General features: G+C 47.6%; 3 protein-coding genes across 5 annotated transcripts; 2 read left to right on the top strand and 1 right to left on the bottom strand.

Moving 5' to 3' along the window:
- Positions 1 to 485: 485 nt before the first annotated feature.
- On the top strand, positions 486 to 3,061 carry tnnc2.2 (troponin C2, fast skeletal type, tandem duplicate 2). The gene is made up of 6 exons (XM_030119851.1): positions 486 to 578; positions 1,562 to 1,613; positions 1,738 to 1,881; positions 2,277 to 2,391; positions 2,476 to 2,612; positions 2,687 to 3,061. Exons 1-6 carry the CDS (start codon positions 576 to 578, stop codon positions 2,716 to 2,718), a joined length of 483 nt encoding a protein of 160 aa, XP_029975711.1. The 5' UTR covers positions 486 to 575; the 3' UTR covers positions 2,719 to 3,061.
- A 3,027-nt stretch (positions 3,062 to 6,088) lies between these two features.
- taf13 (TATA-box binding protein associated factor 13) lies at positions 6,089 to 6,817 on the bottom strand. Of its 2 annotated transcripts, none has more exons than XM_030119856.1 (2): positions 6,708 to 6,817; positions 6,089 to 6,628 (listed from the first exon to the last, which is right to left on the bottom strand). In XM_030119856.1, the coding sequence occupies exon 2, from the start codon at positions 6,625 to 6,627 to the stop codon at positions 6,253 to 6,255; it is 375 nt and encodes a 124-aa protein (XP_029975716.1). In that variant the 5' UTR covers position 6,628; positions 6,708 to 6,817; the 3' UTR covers positions 6,089 to 6,252. The 2 variants fall into 2 exon arrangements, with proteins under 2 accessions (XP_029975716.1, XP_029975715.1); XM_030119855.1 differs by having other exon boundaries at positions 6,089 to 6,631; positions 6,708 to 6,772.
- Positions 6,818 to 7,565: 748 nt separating this feature from the next.
- On the top strand, positions 7,566 to 12,627 carry slc35h1 (solute carrier family 35 member H1). 2 transcript variants are annotated; one of them, XM_030119839.1, is made up of 10 exons: positions 7,566 to 7,664; positions 8,776 to 8,976; positions 9,524 to 9,674; positions 9,985 to 10,048; positions 10,289 to 10,361; positions 10,805 to 10,973; positions 11,196 to 11,279; positions 11,648 to 11,823; positions 11,984 to 12,113; positions 12,269 to 12,627. In XM_030119839.1, the coding sequence occupies exons 2-10, from the start codon at positions 8,866 to 8,868 to the stop codon at positions 12,400 to 12,402; spliced, it is 1,092 nt and encodes a 363-aa protein (XP_029975699.1). In that variant the 5' UTR covers positions 7,566 to 7,664; positions 8,776 to 8,865; the 3' UTR covers positions 12,403 to 12,627. The 2 variants fall into 2 exon arrangements, with proteins under 2 accessions (XP_029975699.1, XP_029975700.1); XM_030119840.1 differs by having other exon boundaries at positions 7,574 to 7,664; positions 8,641 to 8,976.

The following is a 12,627-nucleotide window of genomic DNA, read 5'->3' on the forward strand; positions in this document are numbered from 1 at the left end:
CAACATGTAGTTGTTTACTAGGCCTGACACAACCATTGATCGAACTGGATTAATCTCTAGTCTTTTGGGCTTATTTGAGTTAGTTTGAGTAGTTATTTTAGCAGGCAGTCACTTCAAACCAGACACGCCATATAAACCAATGCAGCAGTACCAAAAAGGTTTTTAAAGGCCGTTGAGCTTTTTTCAAGAAAAGCTCAGTGCCTGTCTCTGATCAATAGTTACCAGGAAACCAGAAGCACCATCATGAAGTGTACCGTTAGCTTCATCCCTTGGAGGTAGAGCTACCTGAGCACACCTCACAGAAAGCGTCCACTTCATTTTTCTTGACTAGTGGAGAACCAGTGCGTTCCTCTCCAGAGTTGATTGGCTTGGCCTGTTCCCAGAACCCTAAAAGTTCAGGAGACTAAATCTGGAGGCCTGTGAGCTGCTGGGGGCGGGACCCGGCCGCCCGGTTTAAAGTGTGTCTGAACCTTCTCTGGACGTCTAGTCTCTCTGTTGAGGTGCTCACGGATTGACCACTCCTCTGGGCTTTTCTTCTACCTTGGATATTTTGGGGGGAAAGCTAATCCGCAAACATGGTAAGACCAAAGCCACCGTGCAAAATGTCCCGCTGACACTCGTCCAAACCGATCCGTTAATGAAGCAGCCATGAGTTATTTTCTCAGACTGAAGTGCTGTTAATGGCTGATTAATAGAGGCATGTGAAAGTGAAGTTAATTAATTAATCAAGGTGAGCTTGCGTGAAGTGTTTTATATCTGATGGTCAATGAGCTGCTCCGATTGCATCGTTGTAGATTTTTGAACATTAACTAAAACGTAACAAAGGAGGCAGAATCGATTGAACCCTTAAGCCTCTGATCTGGTGGTAATGCAGTAAAGCTGAGCTGAGAGTGAACATGGCGTTCTGACGGGGGTCAGCCAGGAAGTTCTGCTTAGGCCGACAAATTCCGCGGGATTGGATGTCTGCAGGCCTTATACAGCCTGCCGAAGGTGTTGAGCCTGAAATAGCCCCGCTAATTTTCACCAAGCTGGAGAATCCTTCAGGGCACTGCAGCCACTCGTCTGACGCTCCCTCTCCTGGCTTTCTTCAAGCATTTTTCACAGCAAAAAAAAATTAAACAAATACATTTTTTTCTGAAAAATGTGTGTCTTTGGTTCAGCACAATAAACCTTCAGTCTGTCAGGATTACAGTTTATACTTATATTATTATCAAGCAAGAATAAATATCTCAGGATCAGAAACAGATTTATTGCCACAATACTAGGAATCTGTTTTGGTGGTAATATATGAAAGTCACAGATATGAAATGTAAAACATAAAAAAGTAACAGTGAAACAGCAACACAATAACGAACTGTCGATGGATATTAAGAAAATAAATAATGAATAAAAAAATCTGCAAAAAACAAAAATGTGCATATATATATATATATATATATATATATATATATATATATATATATATAAAAGATAGATATTAATTATTTCTTAATTATTATTATATTAATTAGAGTCATCTCAGCCTGAATGTAGTAATGAGTGGCTCCATGTTTTCTTCCAGACTGACGCACAACAAGAGGCCCGCTCCTACCTGAGCGAGGAGATGCTGGCTGGTGAGTATGTGTGTGTGTGTGTGTGTGTGTGTGTGTGTGTGTGTGTGTGTGTGTGTGTATGTGCGTGCCTGCGTGCAGGCGTGCGTCTCACACCTGTCTGTCCTCCACCTGTGTGTGTGTCCAGAGTTCAAGGCTGCCTTCGACATGTTCGACACCGACGGTGGCGGTGATATCAGCACCAAGGAGCTGGGCACCGTGATGAGGATGCTGGGTCAGAACCCCACCAGGGAGGAGCTGGATGAAATCATCGAGGAGGTGGACGAGGACGGTGAGACTGTGGCGCCGTCGTCAGGCGATGGAGGGCAGCAGCTGTTTACACACAAAGCACTGAGAGTCCGAGGCTCTGAAGGAACCAGCAGATGGAACAGTTTGGGACAGATAACCACCTCACACACGCTGTGTTTTAAATACGTTAGTTTTTTAACCACCAAGCGATGCATGAAATGAGTTGTTACTAGTCTGTAGATATTGTGTCTGGACTGAGTCTCTGTGTTGTGTGTGAATAACCTGAGTGTGTTCTGTCACAACAGTCTGGAGGTTGACCCACCGTAGTGTTGATCTTTCCCTTCCTCTACCATCACTGCTTGTTATGTTTCAAAATAAGAGCGCCTCATCGTGTGTTATTGTTCCTGAGCTAACGACTGCCGGCTCTTGAACCCTCAGGCAGCGGCACCATCGACTTCGAGGAGTTCTTGGTCATGATGGTGAGGCTGCTAAAGGAGGACCAGGCCGGCAAGAGCGAGGAGGAGCTGGCAGAGTGCTTCCGCGTCTTCGACAAGTAGGTTCACGTTGAAACCCGGCTCGGCGTTGGGTCCGTCCTGGTCCGGACGCCCGGTTGAAAATCTGTTTCCCTCTGCCGCAGGAACGGCGACGGCTACATCGACAGAGAGGAGTTTGCCCTCATCATCCGCAGCACCGGCGAGCCCATCACGGAGGACGAGATCGACGAGCTGATGAAGGACGGAGACAAGAACGCTGACGGCATGCTGGACTTTGACGGTACGCCGCCGGAGCCTCCGGCCGGTTCCGTTCGCCCTCCCGGGGTTCTCACCTCTCTCTGCTCCGCTCTGCAGAATTCCTCAAGATGATGGAGAATGTGCAGTAAACCAGGAGAGACTCAACGGACATTCCTCCACCCTGGTCCTGTCAGCGCCTCCACCGCCCTCCGCCCGCCTCTCCTCTACATCCTCATCCTCAGCAGACGCAGGGGGAGGGGGGGTGGGGCTGTGACCCCGCCCCCCCCTCCTGGCTCCTGGTGACGGCAGACCGCCTCTGGATGTCGCCCCCCCGCCCCCCCGCTGGTGACACAAACTGATCCAGATGTAGACTAGATGGACGGTGTAGAGGAGCGGCCTCCACCCACCCACTCGCTCTCTGCTATTTATGGTCTGTGTAAAAAAGAAAAAAGCTTTTTTTTGTTTTGAGGAATATCAATAAAATCCACTTGTTTCTTCTTTTTTGTCCGTCGTGTTTGAGCCGCAGAGCGAGGCTGAGCAAATATTGTTTTTTATTCTGACCTGAGAGGTGAAAGTAATCACACTTCTCTACGTGTTCGTCCTTCAGCTTTGTGATCTGGTTATTCATTTACTGAACCGACATTCGAGAAAAAAGTTTGTTAGTTTTTTTTGTCTTTGCATTCTGAATAGACACAAGAATGTTTTACACCATGAAGAGAGAAACACCAAGCCGACTGTGATAAAAGGACAGAAAGTCAAACTGAACTGGGAAACGGGACAGTTAGTGGAAGAGGGGTCAAAGGTCACATGAGGGGACCTCTGACCCTGCTTTTTATCTGCTTTATCTTTGCATTGTAGAAAATCACAGCAGGGAAAGTGTGAAGGAGAAACTCTTCACAGGTTCAGATATGAACATAATCACAGACGTCCCAGGAGGAAGCAAACTGCAAAGCTCCCTTTCAAGTTAAAAGCACCTGATAGAAAAAAATAATAACCGATAAACGGAATAAATGACAAAAAGAAAACCATACTGCTGCTGTGTGACAAATACATTCATTAAACAGTGAATGTGTTTAAGAAAGGAGGGGGGTCTATCAATGACAAGAAGAGAAAGGAAATGAGTTGAAAAAACTAAGAAAGATTCATTTACTGTAGAAAAAGAAGAAGGTGGCGTCTTGTCAGTAAAGAAGTGAAAGTAACAACATCCAACTTCAGCTGAAAGCACTGGATTTGTGTTGTTTAGGCCATACAACAGCAGCAGTCCCGCTAAATGGCTTTTGCTTCGAAAGTCGGCAAAATGGAAAAATAAGTACAAAACAACAACTTCAATGTAAAATCAAGAACCAGAGATTCAGAACAATTCACCACATTTTCGACTATGAAGAAAAACTGAGAAACATCAGGCTGGTTTCCTGAAACACAGTGAACAAATCAAACCTCCTTTTAAAGCATCTCCTCTCAGCTGCCTCCGTGCTCCCAGTCTCGTCTCCCTCGCTTTCATGAAGGAAAACTCACCGTCGACGTCCTTCTAATCTCTGTTGTCCAGCTTTGTACTTGATGCTAATGGCAGTGTGGCGGGCGGGCGAGGTTCAGAATGGCAGTGTGGCGGGCGGGCGAGGTTCAGAGAGGCGGAGACGGAGAGGTGGAGGTGTGCAGAGCCTCAGGCTCCAGAATCCAGTCCCAGCAGTCAGCAGTGTTCCTCCTGTGCAGGTCGTGAGTCTGACACTGATCCACACAGCTGCTCCAGTGTGCGAGACGAGACGGAGACCTGGTCAGAGAGGACCCCCACTCAGGATGTGACCTGAACCAAGACCGAGCGCCGCGGTCTCTGGGTAGTCCAGCAGGAATGACACAAAATCAGAACTGAAGCCTTAAAGCGATACTTCAACATTTTGGCAAATTGGCCCATTTAGCGCAATTGCTTAGTCATTAGAACAGCATACTTACTTTTCTGTGAGGGCGAGCTGTTGTTTATTCAGCGGTGAGTCGGGGAAGGTTTTCGGGACGGACACAATGGAAGTGGATGGTATTTTGGTTCCCCCTCGTCAAACTCATCAAATACACAATCCAACAACCCCAAAACACTTTGGTGGACACGTTATAATCCACACATTCACTACGCTGTGGAACACCAACAAATAATACTGTAGCGTTACGACACTGAAGCAAATACTGGGAACTACTTTTTCTTTTGAGATCACTACGCCCAGACGCCATGTTTAGTAAGTAGTTCCGTCTTAGCAATCTTCGCATAAACAACTCAATCTGGTAATTTTGCATTAATATTTCACAGCGTAGTGAATGTGTGGATTATAACGTGTCCACCAAAGTGTTTTGGGGTTGTTGGATTGTGTATTTGATGAGTTTGACGAGGTGGAATAAAAATACCATCCACTTCCATTGTGTCCGTCCCGAAAACCTTCCCCAACTCACCTCTGGATAAACAACAGCTCACCCTCACAAAAAACAGTCAGTCTGCTGTTCAAATGACTGAGGAATTACGCTAAATGGGCCAATTTGCCAAAATGTTGAAGTATCGCTTTAAAGACTAACTCCTGCTTCACATATTTGAGTTTATGGATTACAACAATATTCTGCCTCAGTTTAAAAAACTACCCTAGCTCAAAAACGACACACACGCACACGCACGCACACACACACACACGCACTGCCCCAAAATGATATGTTCACAGCCCTTGTCAGTTCCACTGTCGCCGTGGCTTCATGTGGAGAACAGTCAGGTCCGACAGTCTCAACAGAGCAGCAGAAGACGAGGAATCCTCTTTATAGGTACTCAAAACTGTTTAACCACACTCACAAAGAACCCTATGAACGGGGTAATACTGTTTTTATCAGATGCTGGGGGACTTAACCATCCTTTAAACATCTGAACCTTTAATAACATAAGTTTGATTTTGTTAAAGAATATGGCATTTTCCATTGATTTTCTTAAAAATAACATTTAAAACAAACAAAAAAAGCCACCGACACTCTGGATTGGGCACCTTTACATCCTTATGGCCAAAAACTAACATGTACCAAACACGAGGATTCAGGGCACACACACACACACACACACACACACACACACACACCTGATCATCACACAGCTCCAACACATGAAGACTTATCATGCAACAGTCTACAATATAAAACCCTGAATTTAATGGTGAACACTGCAGAGTGTATGATTATAAAATCTAACAACAGAGACATGTCTTCTAATTGAGGTTTACATGGACACCAGTGGGTGTTTGACCACAAAGCTGAAGGAAGGGCGTATCTGGAAGAAAACCATCAATACAATCAAATTAAGTTGAAGTTAACCTTTGATATATTCAAGACTTTAATTACAAGCACAACCTTATCCATGGAAAATATTCTGTTGTGTTTAGGGAATGATTGTAATTTCAAATACTAAAGCATTTATGGTAATATCAAAATCCAGAATATTAATGATGGCGCATTAGGCAGTTTGGAGACACTCCTAAGTGGTGGAGTGAAAAAAAACTGGATTCATTCATACAGAAGCTTTAATTGGAATTAATGGCATAATAACAACATGACCAGTAGCAGCTCCTGTTAAAACAGAAGACAGGCTCCTTCACTGAAACAGTTCATCTCATTGCCAGGAAATCTGACATCAGGGTGAATGACCTTCCAAAAGGTTTGGGCAGGCGAGTTCAAGAGCCATAGTTGGCCTCATCAAACGCTTTCCTGGCTCTCTTCAGCTCCTCGTTCATCGTGAGCAGGTCTTTGACTCTGGCGAACTTCCGGGGGTCCTTCCTGATCAGGAAGACGATGTCCTCCACCTGCACGCGACCCTGGCGCCCGATGGACATGGCTTTGTGGGTCATCTCTGTGATGAACTCGATCACCAGGTCCTCCAGGATGTCCACGGACTCGGTGTACGGGTTCTGGTCGTCCCCGAAGCCGTACATCATGCAGCGGAGCTCCTTGGAGAAGAGCCGCTTCCTCCTGCCGTGGCAGACGTCCATCCCGCCGGAGCTCTCCTCCAGCTCCTCGTCGAACACCGGCTCCTCGTCCTCATCCGCCATGCTGCTGAAAACACCCGGGGCGACATCAGCGCGGCTGCATACAAGTACTGTGCAAACAATGAGACGCGGAGGACATTTACCTGGTTTTTACGGTGAGAATCACAACAGCTGGCTTGTGTTTTTCCGCTTTAGTCCGTTGACCCGGAAGTAGTCGTAGATACTCGCAAACTTCCGCTGTGGTCTCCCAGTGGCAGTTTTTTGTTTATTTTGTACGTTGATGTTTGTGTCATTTAACAATAACAATAATAATAATAATAATAATAATAATAATAATAATAATAATAATAATACCCCAAAAATCTGCTGTGGTCGTACAGTCCAGCCGCCATCTTGGATGGGTCCCGCGTTTCATTCACTGTATTATTATTATTATTATTATTATTATTATTATTATTATTATTATTGTTGTTGTTGTTGTTGTTGTTGTTATTATTATTATTGTTATCGTCATCAAATAATACACAAACACAGACACTGACATTATCGTACATAGAAAAAATTGGAATTTCATTTAAAGAAATATGAAGCAAGGTACAAAAGAATTTTAGTAAATTCTTTATTATTTGAATCACTATTAGATATATGTTGTGTTTGGTTCCCTTTTCAAAACCAATAGAAGGCTTTGTGTCACTGAATTTAGCCTTATGAATAAAAAAAAATCAATAACTTAGAAATACACATACGTGTACATTTTTCTCTGTTCATTGCTATGGATATCAAACATAGCATTTCACATATTGTTTTTTAATTATTATTCGTAGCCCATTGCACTTTAACGATCCCTTCATTTGTTGTGTTATACACACATTTTTACTCATTGTTTTGTACTTTTCTCCAACCAGAGGGAACTCGAGTCATCATCCAAGATGGCGGCTAAGCTGCGTCAGCCGTCTTCTTCTACGGTCTCAAAGGAAGTAGTTCATTTGGAAACACCGCCCTTTGCGGATACGTCACTTCATTTTACCACACTGCGTTTACAATGTGGCTATCTGGAAGTTTAGACCTGTAGTTCAGACATATGGAGAGCCGGACAGACCGTAAGTTTCGTTAAAAGCCGACTAAATTTGTTGCTGTATTTGTAAAAGTTGAACTGTAAGAGAAGCAAGAGATGCCAAACTTAACATCCGTACTGACCACTGCCATCGACTTAGCTCACTGTGTGAAGATGTTACTCTGCCTAAACGTCGTTCTCTACCTGCTGTGTCCCTGTTTAAACATGCTTCTTTACCAGCTGTGTCTGTATTGAAACGTGTTTTTCTACCGGCTCTGTCCGTGTCACCGCTTCGCTTGTGCTCGTAGTGAAAGAACCTGCTGAAATTGTTGATGGTTTGTTTTGGGTCAACTTTGAGCAAAACTGTGACTTTTCCTTGGCTTTTGAACGTAAGGCGAGCGCTGAATTGTGCAGGACTCTTAACCCATTCAAACAACATTTCACTCGGTGATGTTTGTTGCTGTAAACTGAAAGGAGGCGATGAAAGTGTTAAAATATCGAAATGATGTGTGGAGTCTGACAGTGATGCGTTCACGGACCACACCACGTCACCGCATGCTGATAAGAAGTGTTGATCTGCAGGAGGACAGCCCGGATATGAGTTAACTAACGCTAACTTGTCAGCATTAACAACCCTGCGAGCTAATGCCGAATGACCAGGGAGACCAGGAGTTAGTGTGGAAAGCCTCTGTGACCCGTCAAACAGCCTTCCAGTCATTCAGCCTTGGCTGCAGGTGTAAACGTGGTCCAGTTTTCTTAAAGCAGTGTTTGCCATCTGTTCAATATAGTCTGTCTTCCATGACAGGATAATGTCTAACCTGCATGCTGTTGTGCCCACCAGCATTAGTTCCCTAGGTTTGCATGGATGAGCCAGTATTTGCTGATGTTATTTTCAATTCAGTCAGGTCAGCTGGATTTTGTTAGTTTTGTTGCTCTTCAGCCAGATGCCTTCATCAGTTTGTGTTGTTTCTGTCTGAATGTTTGGGAGCTCATGTGTTTCAGCTCATTGCGTGTCTCCACAGGTTCTCATGTTCGCGGCCCATGGGGCCAGACGGTGCTAACCACTGCTCCACCGGAGCAGGGGGATAGAAACGGAGCCGTCAGCCTCTCTGTCGGCCCCCTCCAGCTCTGACAGGCTGCTTCTCCCCCTGCTGCAGGCTCCCAGCAGGGCGGGCGGGCGTCTTCGTCCTGAAGATGACCTTCCCCCTGTAGCTGTCTGCTCTGCTGCCCGTCCCGGTGGTGCTTTCATGGCGTGCCCGGTCCAGTTCCTCTGTCGGGGACTTCGCACGGTCGGACTGGTCCTTCTGTACTACGTCTTCTCGATAGGCATCACATTTTACAACAAATGGCTCATGAAGGTGAGTGTGTGTGGAAATCCACAGAAAGTCCTTCAGAGTTTAAAGGGATACTTCAACATTTTGGCAAATTGGCCCATTTAGCCAATGAATGTGCGGATTATAACGTGTCCACCAAAGTGTTTTGGGGTTGTTGGATTGTGCATTTGATGAGTTTGACGAGGGGAACCAAAAATACCATTCACTTCCATTGTGTCCGTCCCAAAAACCTTCCCCGACTCACCTCTGAAAAAACAACAGCTCGCCCTCACAGAAACAGTAAGTATGCTGTTCGAAATGACTAAGGAATTGCACTAAATGGGCCAATTTGCCAAAATGTTGAAGTATCGCTTTAACAGAAACATGTTTTCTCTATTTACAGCTGCACAGTCTTGAGTTTCGCAGTAATATTCTGGTTTAAGATGATGAAAACTCTCGGTCTGTGATTGTAGTTTTTTGTGCTTCTGCTTTTCCCTTTTGCCATTCTGCCTTGTCTGAGAGTCTTTGATAAATCTGAACTGATTTGACGGTACACTGTGGTTCCCATCCTCACGGTTCCATTCCCCCCCAGGGTTTCCATTACCCCCTCTTCATGACCTTGGTCCACGTGGTCATGATCTTCAGCCTGTCGGCGGTGACGCGCTGGCTCCTGCAGTGCTGGACGGGGAAGCCTCGCGTCGTCCTCAGCTGGACGCTCTACTTCAGGAAGGTGGCCCCGACCGGTGAGGCTCCACCCCCCCCCCCCCCCCCCCCACCCTCCCCCAACACCGCTACATGAGGGCAGAGTTCAGCTCTTATCACGTTGACTGCGTCTCGTCTAAAGCCTGGCTAAAGTCCAGAAGAGGAAAACGTTACGTCACACTGTGAAGCCTTTTCTACCGATGTTTCATAAAAACTCTTCGGGATCTAAAAATTACATTGAGCACTTATTTTTGTAAAGTTTTAAACTTTCACAATGTTCATGAGGTGCTTTAAAGTCCAAAGTTGTAAAACAGGAAATGAAGAACCCCGTAACCTGTGTTCTCCACGCAGCCTTGGCCACCGCTCTGGATATTGGACTTTCCAACTGGAGCCTGCTCTTCATCACGATCAGCCTGTGAGTCAACGTTTAAAGATGCTTTCTGAGTGTGGAGACAGTTTGGAGGTTGTGAAAATCAGATTTACCATGGAAGCAGCGTCGTGTTTTACCCAGTACAGGGAGTTATCTGGCTGTGAGGCGGCAGTGGAGCGTCAGTTCAGCCTGCTGATGTGGCGTGGTCACATGAAGTGCTGGATGTCAGTGTGTCATGGTGTCTCATGGTGTCTCGTGTGTGTGTGTGTGTGTGTGTCCTCTCAGGTACACCATGACCAAGTCCACAGCAGTGCTGTTCATCCTCTTCTTCTCTCTGCTCTTTAAACTGGAGGAGCCGGTGAGTGAGCGCTCATCGTCTCCTGGGCGCTTGTTCAGAATCACGTGTGGAACACACACACACACACACACACACACACACACACACACACACACACACACGTGTCAGATGGAGAGACGCTCGGCGAACAAAGCTGCTCTGTCTGCGCTGAAGCTCCACCTCGTCAGCCTGTATTTATGTGGCGGCGGCTCTTGTGGTGGTTAAAGATGGCCGCCTGGCCGTGTCTCACCTGGAGACATTTCCTGGATGTGGGGACGTTCAGACTGAGACAGAGGAGACTGAAGGGTTCCATCTTTCAACGCTACAGCAGTAACTCCTCTTAGTGTTCCCCATCGCCCCCTAGAGGCCGCAGAGCGCTGCGGTTTTCCTGTAATGACGGTATTGAACCTGAGACTGTTCGGGAACGATGCTTCATTCCTGCGCCGCCGCCTCTCGCTCCACAGAACCCCTTCCTGATCCTGGTGGTCCCGCTGATCTCCGGCGGCCTCTTCATGTTCACCTTCGAGTCGACGCAGTTCAACCTGGAGGGCTTCGTCATGGTGCTGGTGGCCTCCTTCATCGGGGGGATCCGCTGGACCCTCACGCAGGTCCTCATGCAGAAGGCGGAGCTGGGTCTGTCACACACACTGCCCTCCACTGACGCATTTAACACACATGTTGAAATGACTTGAAGCACCCAGCAGTCAGTGGCTGAGCATGAAGGACTCATTCCACTGAAAACAGTAGAAACGCCTTCACTCAGACCCCAGAGCTCCAGGAACCTGGTGTTCCCGTCTCCATGGCGACTGGGCGCTCTGCTCCCGTCTCCACACTGATCCCAGGACTGTCTTTCAGGCCTCCACAACCCCATCGACGCCATGTACCACCTGCAGCCCCTCATGTTCCTGGGCCTGCTGCCTCTCTTCCTGTTCAACGAGGGTGAGTCCAGCGGGGATGTGGGACGGTCGGAGACCGGTCCGGCCGGTCCCTCTGCCGGGACGCCACACGGTCAAACAGGGACGCGGTCCCTCCTGGTGTAGACCTGCAGTCATGTTTGATACCTTTCCAGTTCTACCTTGAAATAGCCTGCTGCCCCCTGCTGGTGTGAGGCTGTTACTGCTGCCAAATATTCCAAACTACCTCAGTCAGCTTTCCGATGAGGGTCAAGGTTGGTTGTGTGGTTGTACTCAACGTACACGACCAGAGGGAGTGCTGGCAGTGGAGAGGATAGCGTCTGGACCGGTATCTTGATCTCAGAGGTGTGTGTGTGTCTGTGTGTGTGTGTGTGTGTGTGTGTGTGTCTGCAGGCCTGAGCCTCAGCACCTCGGAGAAGCTGTTCCGGGTCTCGGAGCTGGCTCCTCTCCTCTACTCGCTCTCCGTTCTGAGCGTCGGGGGGATTCTGGCCTTCGGTCTGGGCTTCTCAGAGTTCCTGCTGGTCTCCCGGACCTCCAGCCTCACCTTATCCATATCGGGGATCTTTAAGGTGATTGCAGTGTTTTTCTTTTCGAGCAGACTCATAAAAAGTGGAGGGGATGAGACTAAAACGAGTTGTTTTTAAGTTCTTTGTTCCACGTTGGTTTAAACCTTGCAGAATGTGTGTGGTTGACTGAACGGCCGGTGGGGCTGCTGTGGTTTCTCTGCAGGAGATTTGCACCCTGCTCCTGGCTGCCTGGCTCATGGGAGACAAGATGAGCGCCCTGAACTGGCTGGGCTTCGTGGTCTGTCTGAGCGGGATTTCACTGCACGTGGGACTCAAGGCGTACTACTCCAAAAGTGAGCCGACCCTCCAGACTCTGGGGCGGCGTGATTTCTGATGGTTGATTTCAGCATAAGCTCCTCTGAGGCAGAAAACAGCGCCACCTTTCTGCTGTCTGGGTTTGGGTTGTGATGATGAGGAGACGTGACGGCGCTGTGTCTTCCTCCCTCAGACAAAGCTCCGTCTTTACGGCCGCTGAGCAGTAAGAGCCCCGAGCTGGAGCTGCCTCTGCTGCGGCACGGCGCCGAGAGAGGCGAGGACTCGGCCGCCGACGAAGAGGAGGAGCAGGAGATCGTCCTGCACTGACGGGCCGGGACCGGGCCGGGACCAGGCCGGACCGGGACTCTCCACTGCAGCACAAGCTGCTGGATTCAGGGAGGACTGGGTCTGCCTTCAGGAAGCTTCCAGATGTAGCAGGAACATGTGAGGCTCAACACGTTCCAGCGTTAAGAAGCACACACACACACACACACACACACACACACACACACACACACACACACACACACACACACACACACACACACACAC

Source organism: Salarias fasciatus, chromosome 20 (assembly GCF_902148845.1).
Source record: "Salarias fasciatus chromosome 20, fSalaFa1.1, whole genome shotgun sequence".
In the NCBI taxonomy this organism is placed as follows: domain Eukaryota; kingdom Metazoa; phylum Chordata; class Actinopteri; order Blenniiformes; family Blenniidae; genus Salarias; species Salarias fasciatus.